At 39.3% G+C, this 13136-nt stretch overlaps 1 protein-coding gene across 2 annotated transcripts in view; it reads left to right on the top strand.

Moving 5' to 3' along the window:
• Positions 1-11430, top strand: part of RagC-D (Ras-related GTP binding C/D) — a 69583-nt gene extending 58153 nt beyond the window's left edge. The window contains exons 7-9 of one of the 2 annotated variants that reach the window (XM_067152297.2): positions 2873-3021; positions 9224-9417; positions 11116-11430. In XM_067152297.2, the coding sequence (XP_067008398.1) occupies positions 2873-3021; positions 9224-9390 (316 nt within the window). In that variant the 3' untranslated portion in view covers positions 9391-9417; positions 11116-11430. Of the gene's footprint in view, positions 1-2872; positions 3022-9223; positions 9418-11109 lie in introns of both variants that reach the window. The other variant, XM_067152296.2, reaches the window with a different exon arrangement.
• The last annotated feature ends 1706 nt before the right edge of the window (positions 11431-13136 follow it).

The raw sequence follows: 13136 nt of genomic DNA, 5'->3' as shown, positions 1-13136 counted from the left end.
ATGGTGGTATGAATGATGAAGACTACAAGGAGATTCTGTCACCTGCAAATTCTCTCCTTCTCCTTCTCCCATATCAATATCATGAAATATCTGGGCCCAAGCACATGCCCCCTCCTGATTCTTTTCCAATAGCCTAGTTCTTTTTGTTTTTCACAGATTTTATTCTTTCTCTTTTGACAGAATCTAATTCATACGCCCAGTAGTTCGTCACAAGAAAGAGAGATAATGTTTCCACCTCTTTAAAGAATCATCTAAAATGAAAGGGCTTATCGCATGTCCTGTCAACATAGGTATCAATAAGAAACCAACCATAGCCTCCTATTAATGCACATTGCCTTCTCATTTCAATCCATGGTTCCCTAAAATGTTTACTAAACATAGATTCTCCGACTTGTTGCAATTTTTTCATTGTGTCAATAGTGAGGGATTGCCAGGGCCAGGAGAAACAGGATATGATCCCTGTGCAGAGTATCAACCATTAATGGATCGTGACAACAGGATATGTAGGCACCACTATACACCACATCAGATTAGCATTGATGGGTCTGTTGTAGGAACTAGAAATAAAACCATCCTTCTGTATTACCTGCCCAACAAACACCGCCACTGCTGGGGGATCAAATTTTGGATGTTATCTGGTTCTGTTTCCAATTACTGCCAGGTGGTGGTATTTTATTTTTACCTTCAGGGGTGCCAGATCTCAAGACGCAGACAATATTACTTTTTTTTTTTTTTTTTTGCAAGTTGCTTTACGTCGCACCGACACAGATAGGTCTTATGGTGACGATGGGACAGGGAAGGGCTAGGAGTGGGAAGGAAGCGGCCGTGGCCTTAATTAAGGTTCAGCCCCAGCATTTGCCTGGTGTGAAAATGGTAAACCACGGAAAACCATTTTCCGGGCTGCCGACAGTGGGGTTCGAACCCACGATCTCCCGAATACTGGATATTGGCCGCACTTAAGTAACTGCAGCTATCGAGCTCGGTGACAATGTTACAAAACATAGTTTGGGATACATTGACATTTCATTTACCAAACCATCTCAGACATAGTGTATATAACAGGTACTGCTAGGAGAAATAGGAAATATTTGCCCTGGACTGAAACAGAATTTTAGGTCAGGTTCAATGTTAGCATGTTCATTCCATGAAAAATAAGTCCCAGAAAAAATCAGGCATTGTCCTATCTAGCCATGCAATGGCCCTAGAACAGGAAATTCCAGCAACGTACAATAGTGCCAACAGCAATATAAACCGTCAATAATAACATCCTATAATAAATCTGTGGGTGAGGTTGGCACCTTTGGCATGATATTGTGCAGCTACCTTGATGGGAGGTGATGCTGGAAGAAGATGGCTTTCAATATCGTTGTTAGAATGGTACTGAACCGCTACATTCTCTACCAGGAAAACAATTAGGGATCAGGGAAAATAAAATCTAGGCTGTACTACACAGTATCAATAATTGAGAGGCTAGGGGAAGAGTGGATTACTATGAAATTAAGTGCCATCCATGAAATGTCGTATGGCTTTTAGTGCCGAGATATCCCAGGACGGGTTCAGCTTACCAGGTGCAGGTCTTTCTGTTTGACTCCTGTAGGTGACCTGCGCGTTGTGATGAGGATGAAATGATGATGAAGACACACATACACCCAGTTCCCCTGCCATTGGAATTAACCAATTAAGGCTAAAATCCCCGACCCAACCGGGAGTCAAACCCGGGACCTTCTAAACTGAAGGCCAGTACGCTGACCGTTCAGCCAATGAGTCGGACAGTGCCATCCAAGATCTAAGAGGAACAAAGGAGGGTGAGAAAGCTTCCTGAGAAGAAAGAGTCTAACCATATTGTATGCACCACGAAATAAGAGGTGGGGGGGGGGGGCAGATCACTCAAATGCTTGAGACTAACCAGTTTTTCCTGATTATTTCCATGCATAAATGTGCACCTGTAAGTGGTTGCTGTTAGTAATTTGTAGTATTCACTTTTAAAATGGTTGAAAACTTTCAGAAATACCTCGAGTAAAGGGATGTCGAAATCAGCTGATTTTAAGATGCAACGCCATCTATTAACAAAAATACTGTTAAATATAAGCTTTTGTTTAATAACAAGATACAGTGTAATCTCCATAATCTGGCCATTGAATAGTGCAGCACGTCCAATGATCCAGCCTTTCTTTCTTGCCTTGCATACTATGCTGAACCATTGCATAGAGATTACAAGGAAGAAGTCTTCAAAACATCTCTTATGTGAAGAAAAAACTACAGGTGATAGTGTTCTTACTGAAAGTACAATATGCCATGTTATGTTTATTCCAGTGGTTTGCTAGTAGTATTAATGGAAATGTGTATTTGTGAGTTATTACCTTATATATCACCAGTATGTACATAAAATATAGAACATTCAGTATTAAATGAAGTCTGCATAAACTGTCTTCTTTGAACATGTGCAGTGTTTTGTTTTTTCCTATAAAACCAGATGTTAGTCTATAAATCCCAATAATCTGGCTTTCCCAGTAATCCTGCACCCATCCAGTTTCAAGACGACCAGATTACTGAGACTGTACTACAAATTATTCTTTTGACTTTTCTATGCCAAGTTTTGAAACAGAAAACAATAAATTGGGGTGCCTGGAGCATTTTGAAAAAAGATCACCTTTACAGGGGAAAGTAGCCATAGTTCCAAAAATTAATGCTCAACTTAAAACATTTTTTTAAATTTTCTTAATTTGGACTGTGTTAACTGTGTTGTAAATAAAGCTAAAATGAATAAAGATAGAAAATTCAGTAGGGTGTCCTCTTTAGATGACTGCACACAATTGATAGAGAGAGAGAGAGGAGACTTCTATATTGAATTAATGTGAATTTTACTTTTCAGTCTACGTGAAGACACCGACGCAGCTGCATTCGATTCTCAGAGCTCGAGTCTCATTAAGTTAAACAACGGCACAATTCTTTATCTGAGAGAAGTGAACAAGTTTCTAGCATTAGTCTGCATTCTTAGAGAGGACAACTTTGACAGACAAGGTATGTTCATTTAACTTCAGTTTATCCTGGGGCTGTGCCTTAAGACCATGGCTGCTTCCTTCCAACTCCTAGCCCTTTCCTGTTCCATTGTCGCCATATGATCTGTGTCGATGTGATGTAAAGTCAATTGTGTCAACTTCAGTTTCTTTCCTTTTACCTCTTCACCCTCTTCAGTTTCCACAGTTGTTACCAACCTGTTTCCTTTTTCTTTTTCTTTTTATAATGCCATGGTATACTGGCTACTTGTCTGTTGTGATGATGGTCACTTTGTGATCTTCATTTATTCGTGTGCCACCTTGGTCATGATATAAGTTGCCTCATAGATGATCATAATGTGTTGTGTTATGTAGATTACGAAGTTCAGAGGGAGTAAAACATTGTTTTGGCACTTAACCTGCTCCTATCTAATAACACCAAGTAGGCTCAACAGCATCATATGCCTTCCCTCCACATAAGCGCTGTGGAAAAGTTTGGAATTGAACCGAGGCTTTTTGCTCGCAGTCCACCTCTCCTACTAGTGAAACATTTTTCCATCAATAGGACTTGATCAGTGAAAGAGGCAGCATGTTTACTCTTACAGTTAACACCGATGATTTTCTTTTTAAACACACACCACATAGAGTAGGGAGTGGTTGGTGCCACATCTTTTGTACATGATTTAGTACTGATAGCTGGATGCTGTGTGGTGTACAACTGAACTGTCAACTGAGGTGGTGGTGGTGGTGGTTGTTTTGCTTTTGGCATTGTGCCTTGTTTTGGGTGTGGGGCTGGAGACCAATCTAGTAGTTTTCCTCTCACATTCTAGTTGAGAAATGTTAGCATTCAGTACTGGGACAGGGTTTGTTGTTGTTCCCTTCCCAATGTAGGCAAAGTTTGTGTTGTTTTAGTACATAGCACCATAGTGATTAGAATACTTCTAGTTTTGTGTGGTTGTAGTGTTTTATTGCTTGTTTGTATATCTGGGTGTCAAGTGTGTGTAGATTAGCTTTCAGTTTGAATGCTGTCAGAGTTGCCATCGCATCTACACAGGGTTGGTTGCTTTTTACGTGTCAAAGTGTCGTTCGTCTTTAGAGAGGTAGAACAAAGATAGGAGGGTCGAACCTGGGGATTTTGTTGCTGGGGTAGAGGAATTTGTTTCTAAGGGGAGTGATATAATCATATCTTTGAGACCTTTCAGCAGAAGTCCTGTGGTAGTGGTATAATGTGATATTTGAGAAGGGGGTGTGATATAGTCACAACAGGAGGAGAGAGGGATCTTCTGAAATCATGCACACAGGAGTGGTGAACAGAGGATTGGGCGGGGCTGCATCTTCTTATTCTTCCTCACTCGGAGAAGAATATTTGGCTGATGTGATTGAGAATAATGGGAAGCTAGAGAAGTGATGTGGTTGGTTTTTTTTTTTGAGTTTACATGGAAGGGATTTTTTAAGTTGTTGGCTGCTTCATTTAGAGACAGTTTTAAAATGTCTTATCATTGAAAACCAGTCTCACTATGACACCTTTATTAAGCTGGGACCATCTTATTTGGAAACTGTTTTAAAGAACCAATGGGTGATTTCCAGGCAATAGATGCACCAAATAGTCTCCCTTACTACCAAACACTTAATTCTCTACTGGTAACAATAACACTCATTAAAGTGTTAGTAAATTTATTTTGAATCTTTGGGCTGTTTTCTTATGTCAAGTGCCATATTGTTGTGAGACTTACAATGAATGCTCTGGTCAGTATCTCTGTCCTAATAAACTGTTGTAATTACTCTGTATATCACATTATATTCTAAACTTGTATTCACACTGGTAAATTCCAGTCTACTTGAAATCACCAAGCACATGATAGATAGATATATATATATACAGGGTGAACAAAAAATGCCACACTTGGAATTCGGCATGCGATTCCTCATCCCATTGCAAGACAAAAGTTTCTATAGCCAAATCGGATCTGGTGCTGTTGGAAAACAAGTCGAAAACGAGAAGCTGGCAACACTTGTCACATCCTGCAGTGTATCGGAATGTAATAGAGAAACGTGCATCATCCCACTCTACCGTATCCGCTGTCGCAGCTCACTGAGTAGACTGCTGGGTTATCAAACCCACATGCACCATGGAGCTATGGCTCGAATCTACTTAAGATTGTTTTTTTTCTTTTGTGTGTGTGACGTCAGGTCCCTAGTTCCCGTTGTGTAACTACGTTTGTAAGCATGACATTCTGTTGTCACATGACAATGTGATCCATTCAACTGAATGAATGAGTCGACTTACCACGCAGTGCACAACCATAACTGGTCATGTCAAGTGCATGTAGGGCGGCCTCCTGATGGAGTACACAAACGGCGAATGCGTCGATATGCTTTTAGTGTTAGGTGCATCCGATAACCAAACTTCTGCTGCTGCTCGTGAGTATGCAGCACGGTACTGTCAAAGGCGCTATCCCGATAATGTCTTTCGTCGCCTTGAGCAACGCCGATTCACAACTAAGTATTTTTTTATTTTCCACCTTGTCGATACACTAAATTGACTAAGGCAACTTATTGGTTAAAAGTTTGCAAAGTACCTGTGATATTGCAAGGCAGTTCTAGGTATCTCAAACACTGGTTGTTGACGTGTCGCACGACGAAAAACTGCATCCATATCATTGCATGTTAACTCAACACCAGCGGCCAGAAGACCGCATTCAGTGAGTACAGTTCTTTGAATGGTTTTTGCAACAAGTTGAAGATAACAAACATTTTATAAAGAATGTGATATGGTGTGACGAATGTAGCTTCACTTGGGAAGGTATTTTCAACCACCACAACAGCCATTATTGGTCTGACCACAACCCACGTCACCCGTGAATGTGGCTTCCAGGCACGCTTTGGCATAAACCTGTGGGCTGGAATCGTGGGAGGAGTGCTTTTAAGCCCTTACCTATTGCCAGACAAGTTAAATGTGCCCAGCTATTGTATGTTTCTGTGCAATACTTCGCCTGACGCTTTAGGAAACATTCCACTTGATGTTCGGCGACAGCTATGGTTTCAGCATGATGGTGCACCGCCACACTTTGGAATGACTCTGCATAACTGGTTACATGAAGCGTTTCCAGGGAAATGGATTGGTTGTGGATTTCCAATGTTCTGGCCTTACCTTCCCTGGACCTTAATTCACTAGATTTTTATTTGTGGGGACACTTAAAGGAACATGTTTATAGGACTCCACCCATGATGTACAAGACCTAATAGCTCGCATGCATGCTGCATCAGCAGTGGTGGATGCAGATGTGTTGCGTAGGGTCCAGCAAAATATGCTCCAGCAAGTGGCAAAGTGTTTGCAAATGCAAGGTGGTCGCTTTGAACATCTGCTGTGAAGTGAACATTGCTCGTAAGTGTACGTACTGGCTCTGTGAAGATAAGACTGGACATCACACGAACACTATGGAATTATTGTGCGTAGCATAATGGGCAATCCAGTGTAGCCTACCTACTGTACTGTATTGTGTTTCCTTGTACCGCATTGGGTAGAGACGATGTTACTGTATCCACTATTATGTTCTACATATTGGCTTTATTTTTGCCATGGACGAAACAAAGTGGTCGTTTACGTCTGTAAGAAGTTCATGTTATGTTCGAATGTTTCAATAAAGGTAACTGTAACGGTAAGACAGAACATAGTGTATTGCATAGTGGAGGTATATATTGGATACAATTTGATACATTAGCTGAAAAAAAATTGGCGCGAACACGACTCGAACACCGGTGCGTCCGCACAACAGGCATTTATGGCATTACCTTGTCTCACTGAGCTAATGAGATAGCTCCGGCAGAGCGTCGAGTTCATGCGACCTGTGCTTGGTCACTCTGCATGCCGTTACAGCGTTACCAGACTCTCGTTTCTTAACTCACATTTCTGTTATGCCTATTGATGGGACTAGGTTTTGCAAAATAAACTTTTGTCGTGAATTTTGACAAGGACCGCATGCTGACCTTCACGTGCAGCATTTTTTGTTCACCCTATATTTACTCACATTATACTGAAGCAAGCCACTATACTGCTCGTTGCATTGTATTATCTTACGTAAAAGTATTGTGCCATCCATATGATTGCAGTACAACATTCCATTTCACCCTGTATAGAGAAAGACAGAAATATAAAAAATAGAACGACAGTCAGAAGATACTGCAGTAGGAAAGGAGATAAGGACAAACATTAAAACACAAAAAGACAAGGACATTCTCCACATCTTCAAGCATTTTTTTGTTCCTTTCCATTACTTATGTTGACCCATGGGGGTTTCTTTCCTCTGTTTGTGTCAGTCCTGTATTCCTAATCTTTTACTGCCTGTCTTCATTTTTATCTTTTTTATCTTTTCCCTTTTTGTGTGCCTATTGGGCTTTCTACACTTCAAACATAAAGACTGAAGATCTGTTGAGTACTGATAAAGTTGGGAAGTAGAAACAAGCTTACCAGAGGCTGAGAGGGAGTGGATGTGGAGGAACTCTGATTGATGAGGAGAGATCAAAATCTGTTTGAAGACAGCAGTGTATGAAGATGTGGATATCGTCCTTGTCTTTTCTTTCCACACGAACCTGTCATTGTGTTTATTCATGTTCCTATTTCTCTGTATATATGACTTGATAAGTGGACAGCTGTGTGATGTTTCAATTGATGTTCTCTTGGCCCATAATTTTTTGGCAGTGGGGTTGTGCCATGTGAAAGGGAAAACATGTAGCGAGCCTTACGTTTCGTGAAGAATTTGCTCTGTGTCTTCAGAAAAGGAACAGTAGCCTACAACAGCCATTCTGATAGTGTGAAATCAATTTGTCATTGCTGTGTTGATGAAATTATACTCTAGTTCATCACCAGTTGGCTCACCGTACAGTTATATTATGAGAAGAAATTGTCACAGTATTTGCTCCATGTCTGAAGTCTTATTTTTTCACGTTGTGTGTTGGGGAACAGACAATCATCAGACTGATCAAAGACCAGTATGTATGAGTATGAATGAAAATTTAAATGAAATCAAGATCATTCAAGGAAGACAAAAAAGAAATAGAATTGAGATGGAAATGCAAAGAGAAGTAAGTCCAAAATGAAGGGAGGAAAGGATTGAAGAATATAATGAAGGTTAAAGAGATGAATGTTTAAAAAAAAAATAATAATAATAATAATTAACGGGTGCATATAGGTAATGAATATAATGACATATTAAGTGAAATTAATAATGAGGAGAGTACAAATTTGGAAAACTGAAATGAAATGGAACAGATCTTTAATGGCTGGCAATCAGTATCCTTACTAAAATTGTTACAATTTTTGCCTGTTTCCACCCCTTCTGCTATGATCCTAGACCTGTTGTGTTTCATGTGGGTAAGAGCTCAAAGATCCTTAAGCACGACATCATGCCCTACAGATTGGGCATGCTTAGCTATTGTTGATGACACTGCCTTTCACTTCACCAGTATCCACTTCCTGGCTATTACAAATCTGGGTAGAAATATCACTTCGCCTCTTTTTTTGTTTTAATTTTCCAAAATCAAACTCTTAATTTCTAGACAGTTCACTCCAAGTATTGTATATTTATTTTCTATGTGCACCAGTTACTTAAGAATTTCTTTTTTACTGTCTTTTCTTTAACCTTCCTTATATTCTTCAGTCTTGTCCCATTTTAGACTTCCTTCGCCCTCTCTCCATTTCAATCATTATTTTATTCCCTTCTGTCTTCCTTTTCTTGATTGCTCTTGATTTTATTTTATTTTTCATTCATACTCCTCTTACCTGCTCTTTGATCAACATGGTAACCTGGTTAGTGTCTAGTCTCCAACTCAGACATAAAATCAGAAAACTTCAGATGTGGAGCAAATATGGCGACTATTTCATCTCGTAATATACAGTAACTGTCCATGGAGGATCATCTGGTGACGAACGAGAGGATCATTTCATGAATAGTGCTCCAGTCTGTTGGTTTCAAATTTGGAATTTTGTTGCTGGGGTAGAGGAATTTGTTTCCAAGGGGAGTGATATTATTATATCTTTGAGACCTTTCAGCAGAAGTCCTGTGGTGGTGGTGGTGGTATAATGTGATATTTGAGAAGGGGGTGTGATATAGTCACAACAGGAGGAGAGAGGGATCTGTGTTGTGTTTCTCTTCTTATCTCTTTCACATGACAAACCTTTACGATGTTCCATTCAGAGGCTCTTTTAAATCGTGTGTGTTTATTTTCAGGAGTAATAGACTACAACTTCCTGTGCTTTCGTAAAGCTATCCAACAGGTGTTTGAGTTGAGAAACAAGAACCAGGCAGCTGTTAATATGACAAACAACCACAGCTCGAACCACCTGAGCAGCCAACAAGTGGCAGTAGATTCTCAACCAGCAGCGGTGCAGAGCTGAAGTTCTGTCATTGGCTTAATTCACAAGGTAAGAATGTTTCCTCTTTCAGGAATTATAGCTTTCCATTTTGGGATCAGAGCAGGACATCACAGTGGTGGAAGAACAGACTTCTTTATCAATTGGAAGCTCAGATAATCTGCAGGTAGGGACCTCAGAAAATGGTGAATAAAATGCTGTCAGTGGAAAAAAATACTTCTAAAATGATGTTAAAAAGCTGTAAGAAAAACAAGACAGGAAGGTGTAAACCAGTGAATAAAGTTATTAAATAAGCTGAGAATTTTAATATTTAATGTATCATAAAGTAAATGTAATCTTATATATGTCTAATAGCAATAACAATACAGTGAAACCTTGTTAACACGTTTTTGCAAAGGACAAGGAAAAGAATGTGTTAAGCGAGAAAACATACTTATAAATATATGAATAAAAATCATCCAACAGGGATATGGAAACACTAGATAAGGTTTTTTCCAGCATGTGGTCATTTTACATTGTGTATCTGCGGGTACAATGAAAACTATATTCCTATCTACCATTTCTAAAGATGAAAGTATTAAAAGGTGTGAAAAACACGAGAGAACAAATGTGAAAACCTTTTCTGCTGGGAATTTTAAAGTAACAAGTACTAGTACACTAAAAGGTGTGAAAAACACCAGACAACAACTTGTGCACAGGGGCTAACAAAAATATCAAAATATTATTGCAGATCACACTCTTTCTAAAACAAATGAGTCTTTTTATTTTGGAGCAGTGAGTAATTAAACATTATTTTCTAGTCACACTCTTAGTGGATTGGAGGTTACACTCGACCATTTGCAACTGCGATGAAAGACTGGCTGGCATTTTGAATCAAACCAACTTGAGTTATCAATACCAATATAAATGGTCCGTTATTGGACATTATAAATTTTCCAGTTAACTCATTCCTGGTTTCGCCCTCGTGTGCTAGGCTGGGCTCATCAGTTGGTACCTACCAAGATGATGGCTAGTGCATACCGTGGAGGACACTGCGTAGGTTACGTGGGTACCTAGCACACCTACCAAGGCGATGGCTAGTGCATACCGTGGAGGCCACTGCGTAGGCTATTTGGAGCCACCGGCAGTGCCAGTGCACTATGAGAGACTTTGTCTCTTTACCAAAAATTGATGCCTGCTTGGCCATCAAATGATATAGACGTTGATTCCCATAGGGAATCTGAAATATTTATCCCGGATGAGTAAATTTATAATACCAATATAAATGGTCCGTTATTGGACATTATAAATTTTCCAGCTAACTCATTCCTGGTTGCCAGCGTTTCACCCTCGTGCTAGGCTGGGCTCATCAGTTGGTACCTATAAATTTACTCATTCGGGACAAATATTACAGATTCCCTATGGGAATCAACATCTGTATTATCTGATGGCCAAGCAGGCATCAATTTTTAGTAGTGAGACAGAGTGTCTCATAGTGCATTGGCACTGCCGGTGGCTACAATTGGCCTACGCAGTGGCCTCCACGGTATGCACTAGCCATGCGTCTTGGTAGGTGTGCTAGGTACCGACTGATGAGCCCAGCCTAGCACACGAGGGCGAAACGCTGGCAACCAGGAATGAGATAGCTGGAAAATTTATAATGTCCAATAACGAACCATTTATATTGGTATTATGACTTCACCATTTCTCATTTACAAAACTGTGCACATGTTTTGCTCATTCTGTCAAAACGTTTTGTTTCAGTTACAGGTATAATTTGCTTATGAAAGAAGAAATACAGAGGTGTTTCCTCGGTCTTATGCTATTCACATGGAAATGCAGTGAAGCTGTGAACTGTTGAGTGTTCGCTTACTCAGACCCTGCACACACAGGACCGTTCTCTCTGCAATAAAAGGCACTGCGTATGTCTTGCTATGTATTTTTATTTAATGTTTTTATATACCTGTATGTTTGTTTGAGCAGATTGCATTTGTAATCCTCGATCTCTCTGTAATAATGTAAAGTATATGGTATTTTGTTTTGTAAATCAAATGTTTCTTTTTAAATATAATAGTGTTTATCTGATATGCTGTGTGAAAGTCATTTTCGTCAGTTCTGTTAGTGTCATTGAACTCGTTCTGAAAGTAAATTCCAAATTGATGTTTTGGCCAATTTTGGTGCTGTTTACTGATTTCACTTGGAAGCACAAACATCCAACCAATCCCAAGCTGCCATTCATATTGATTTATGTCGGTAGCGCACAATCTCAAAACCTGGTTGCCAGCTTTCATTTATACATTCCCCATGTGATTAAGCTATCTTGCTCGGCGTGTATGGGTTTTATGTTGCCACAAAAACTAAAAGGTTCACAGTTTCTGAAGCAGATAACCTATTAGCCGAAGCCATGGTGAATGTTCGTACCAATGATAGGAGGAAAGTTGTGCGCCATATACAAACAGTAAATGAAATGAAATGGTGTATGGCTTTTTGTGCCGGGAGTGTCCGAGGACAGTACAAACAGTAATATGTGAGTAGTGAAGCACTGCTACAAAAGTTTAGTTATCTATATGGGAGCTGGTGATATTGACAGTGATACATCATTTGAGGGTTCAGTGATTCTGAGATCAGTGGAATGTTCCCTTTACAAAACATAACTTCTTCTTATGGGAATAATTTTTTGATTTTCTCATTCTTTTAACCCTTAATAATTTACTTTTCTTGTTATTAGTGTCGGATGTGGGTAGTAAGTGCATACAGAATCTTTTAAGTATCTGCGAATTTGTTTTCACTCACGATTCATTAACTTTTCTGAGTACAGTATTACATTTTACAGGGACTGTGTGCCACGGTCGTATTCTATCAACTGTTAACCCAGCAGTAGAGCACTGGGGACATAGGTAAGGTGTTGGTCACATGGTATACGAATTGTCGGTTTGGAAGTAAAGCCATATAGAGGGGATAAATGTACCTGAACTTGTTTCAAGACCATTTTTGTAGATTCATATCAAAGAAACTATTTTGCTGAGGGAATTGGTTGTGTGGTTAGGGTCGCGCATCTGTGAGCTTGCATTCTGGAGATAGTGGGTATACATAAGAGTATTGACTTGCGTATTAGACCCTCCCTTTTATTCACTTTTACAGCCAAAAAAGTAAGGGGGGGTCCAGTATGCAATAACCTCAAATTTTGTGCAGTGAACACATGGCTTCTAGGCTATAAATTATACTTGTAAACATTCTACACTATTCCTTAAACTTATGAATGTATTTGAGTTATACTGGCTATATTCTTTGGAAGGCGGTATTTCTATAATATAAAAATAAAATAAATGGTGGACGACTTTTAGGCCTACATATAAAGTAAATATATATCTAGGGACCTGAAAAATTAGCATCTATGTGTTTCCAAATTAGCATTTTTTTTTTATTAGCATTTGTTTACAGAGTTAAAAATAATCGCATGGTATTATTAATTTTAACGATTCCAAGTTTATGAAGTGCAATTATTGTCCTTGGTTCACACAATACAAATTCATTGTTCAAATGAAAGCATTGTCAGTACTTCGGCATTGCTTTTTTTCAAATTGCACCGTCTGTAACCACTGTGTTGTAATGAGACAACACGTGCTCGCTATCTACATTGTTTGTTGGGGTCCACAACAACTCAATACAGTATTTAGCAAATATGCGAACTCTGTCTGAGCTACAGTTAATGCAAGCATGACGTCACATTTTTCACATTCTTTCATCTGGGTTTTAATTGCATGTTTCAGAGAACAGTAACCAGACCAGAT

Source organism: Anabrus simplex, chromosome 8 (assembly GCF_040414725.1).
Source record: "Anabrus simplex isolate iqAnaSimp1 chromosome 8, ASM4041472v1, whole genome shotgun sequence".
NCBI classification, from domain to species: Eukaryota; Metazoa; Arthropoda; class Insecta; order Orthoptera; family Tettigoniidae; genus Anabrus; species Anabrus simplex.
This window is presented reverse-complemented; position numbering and strand designations above follow the sequence as displayed.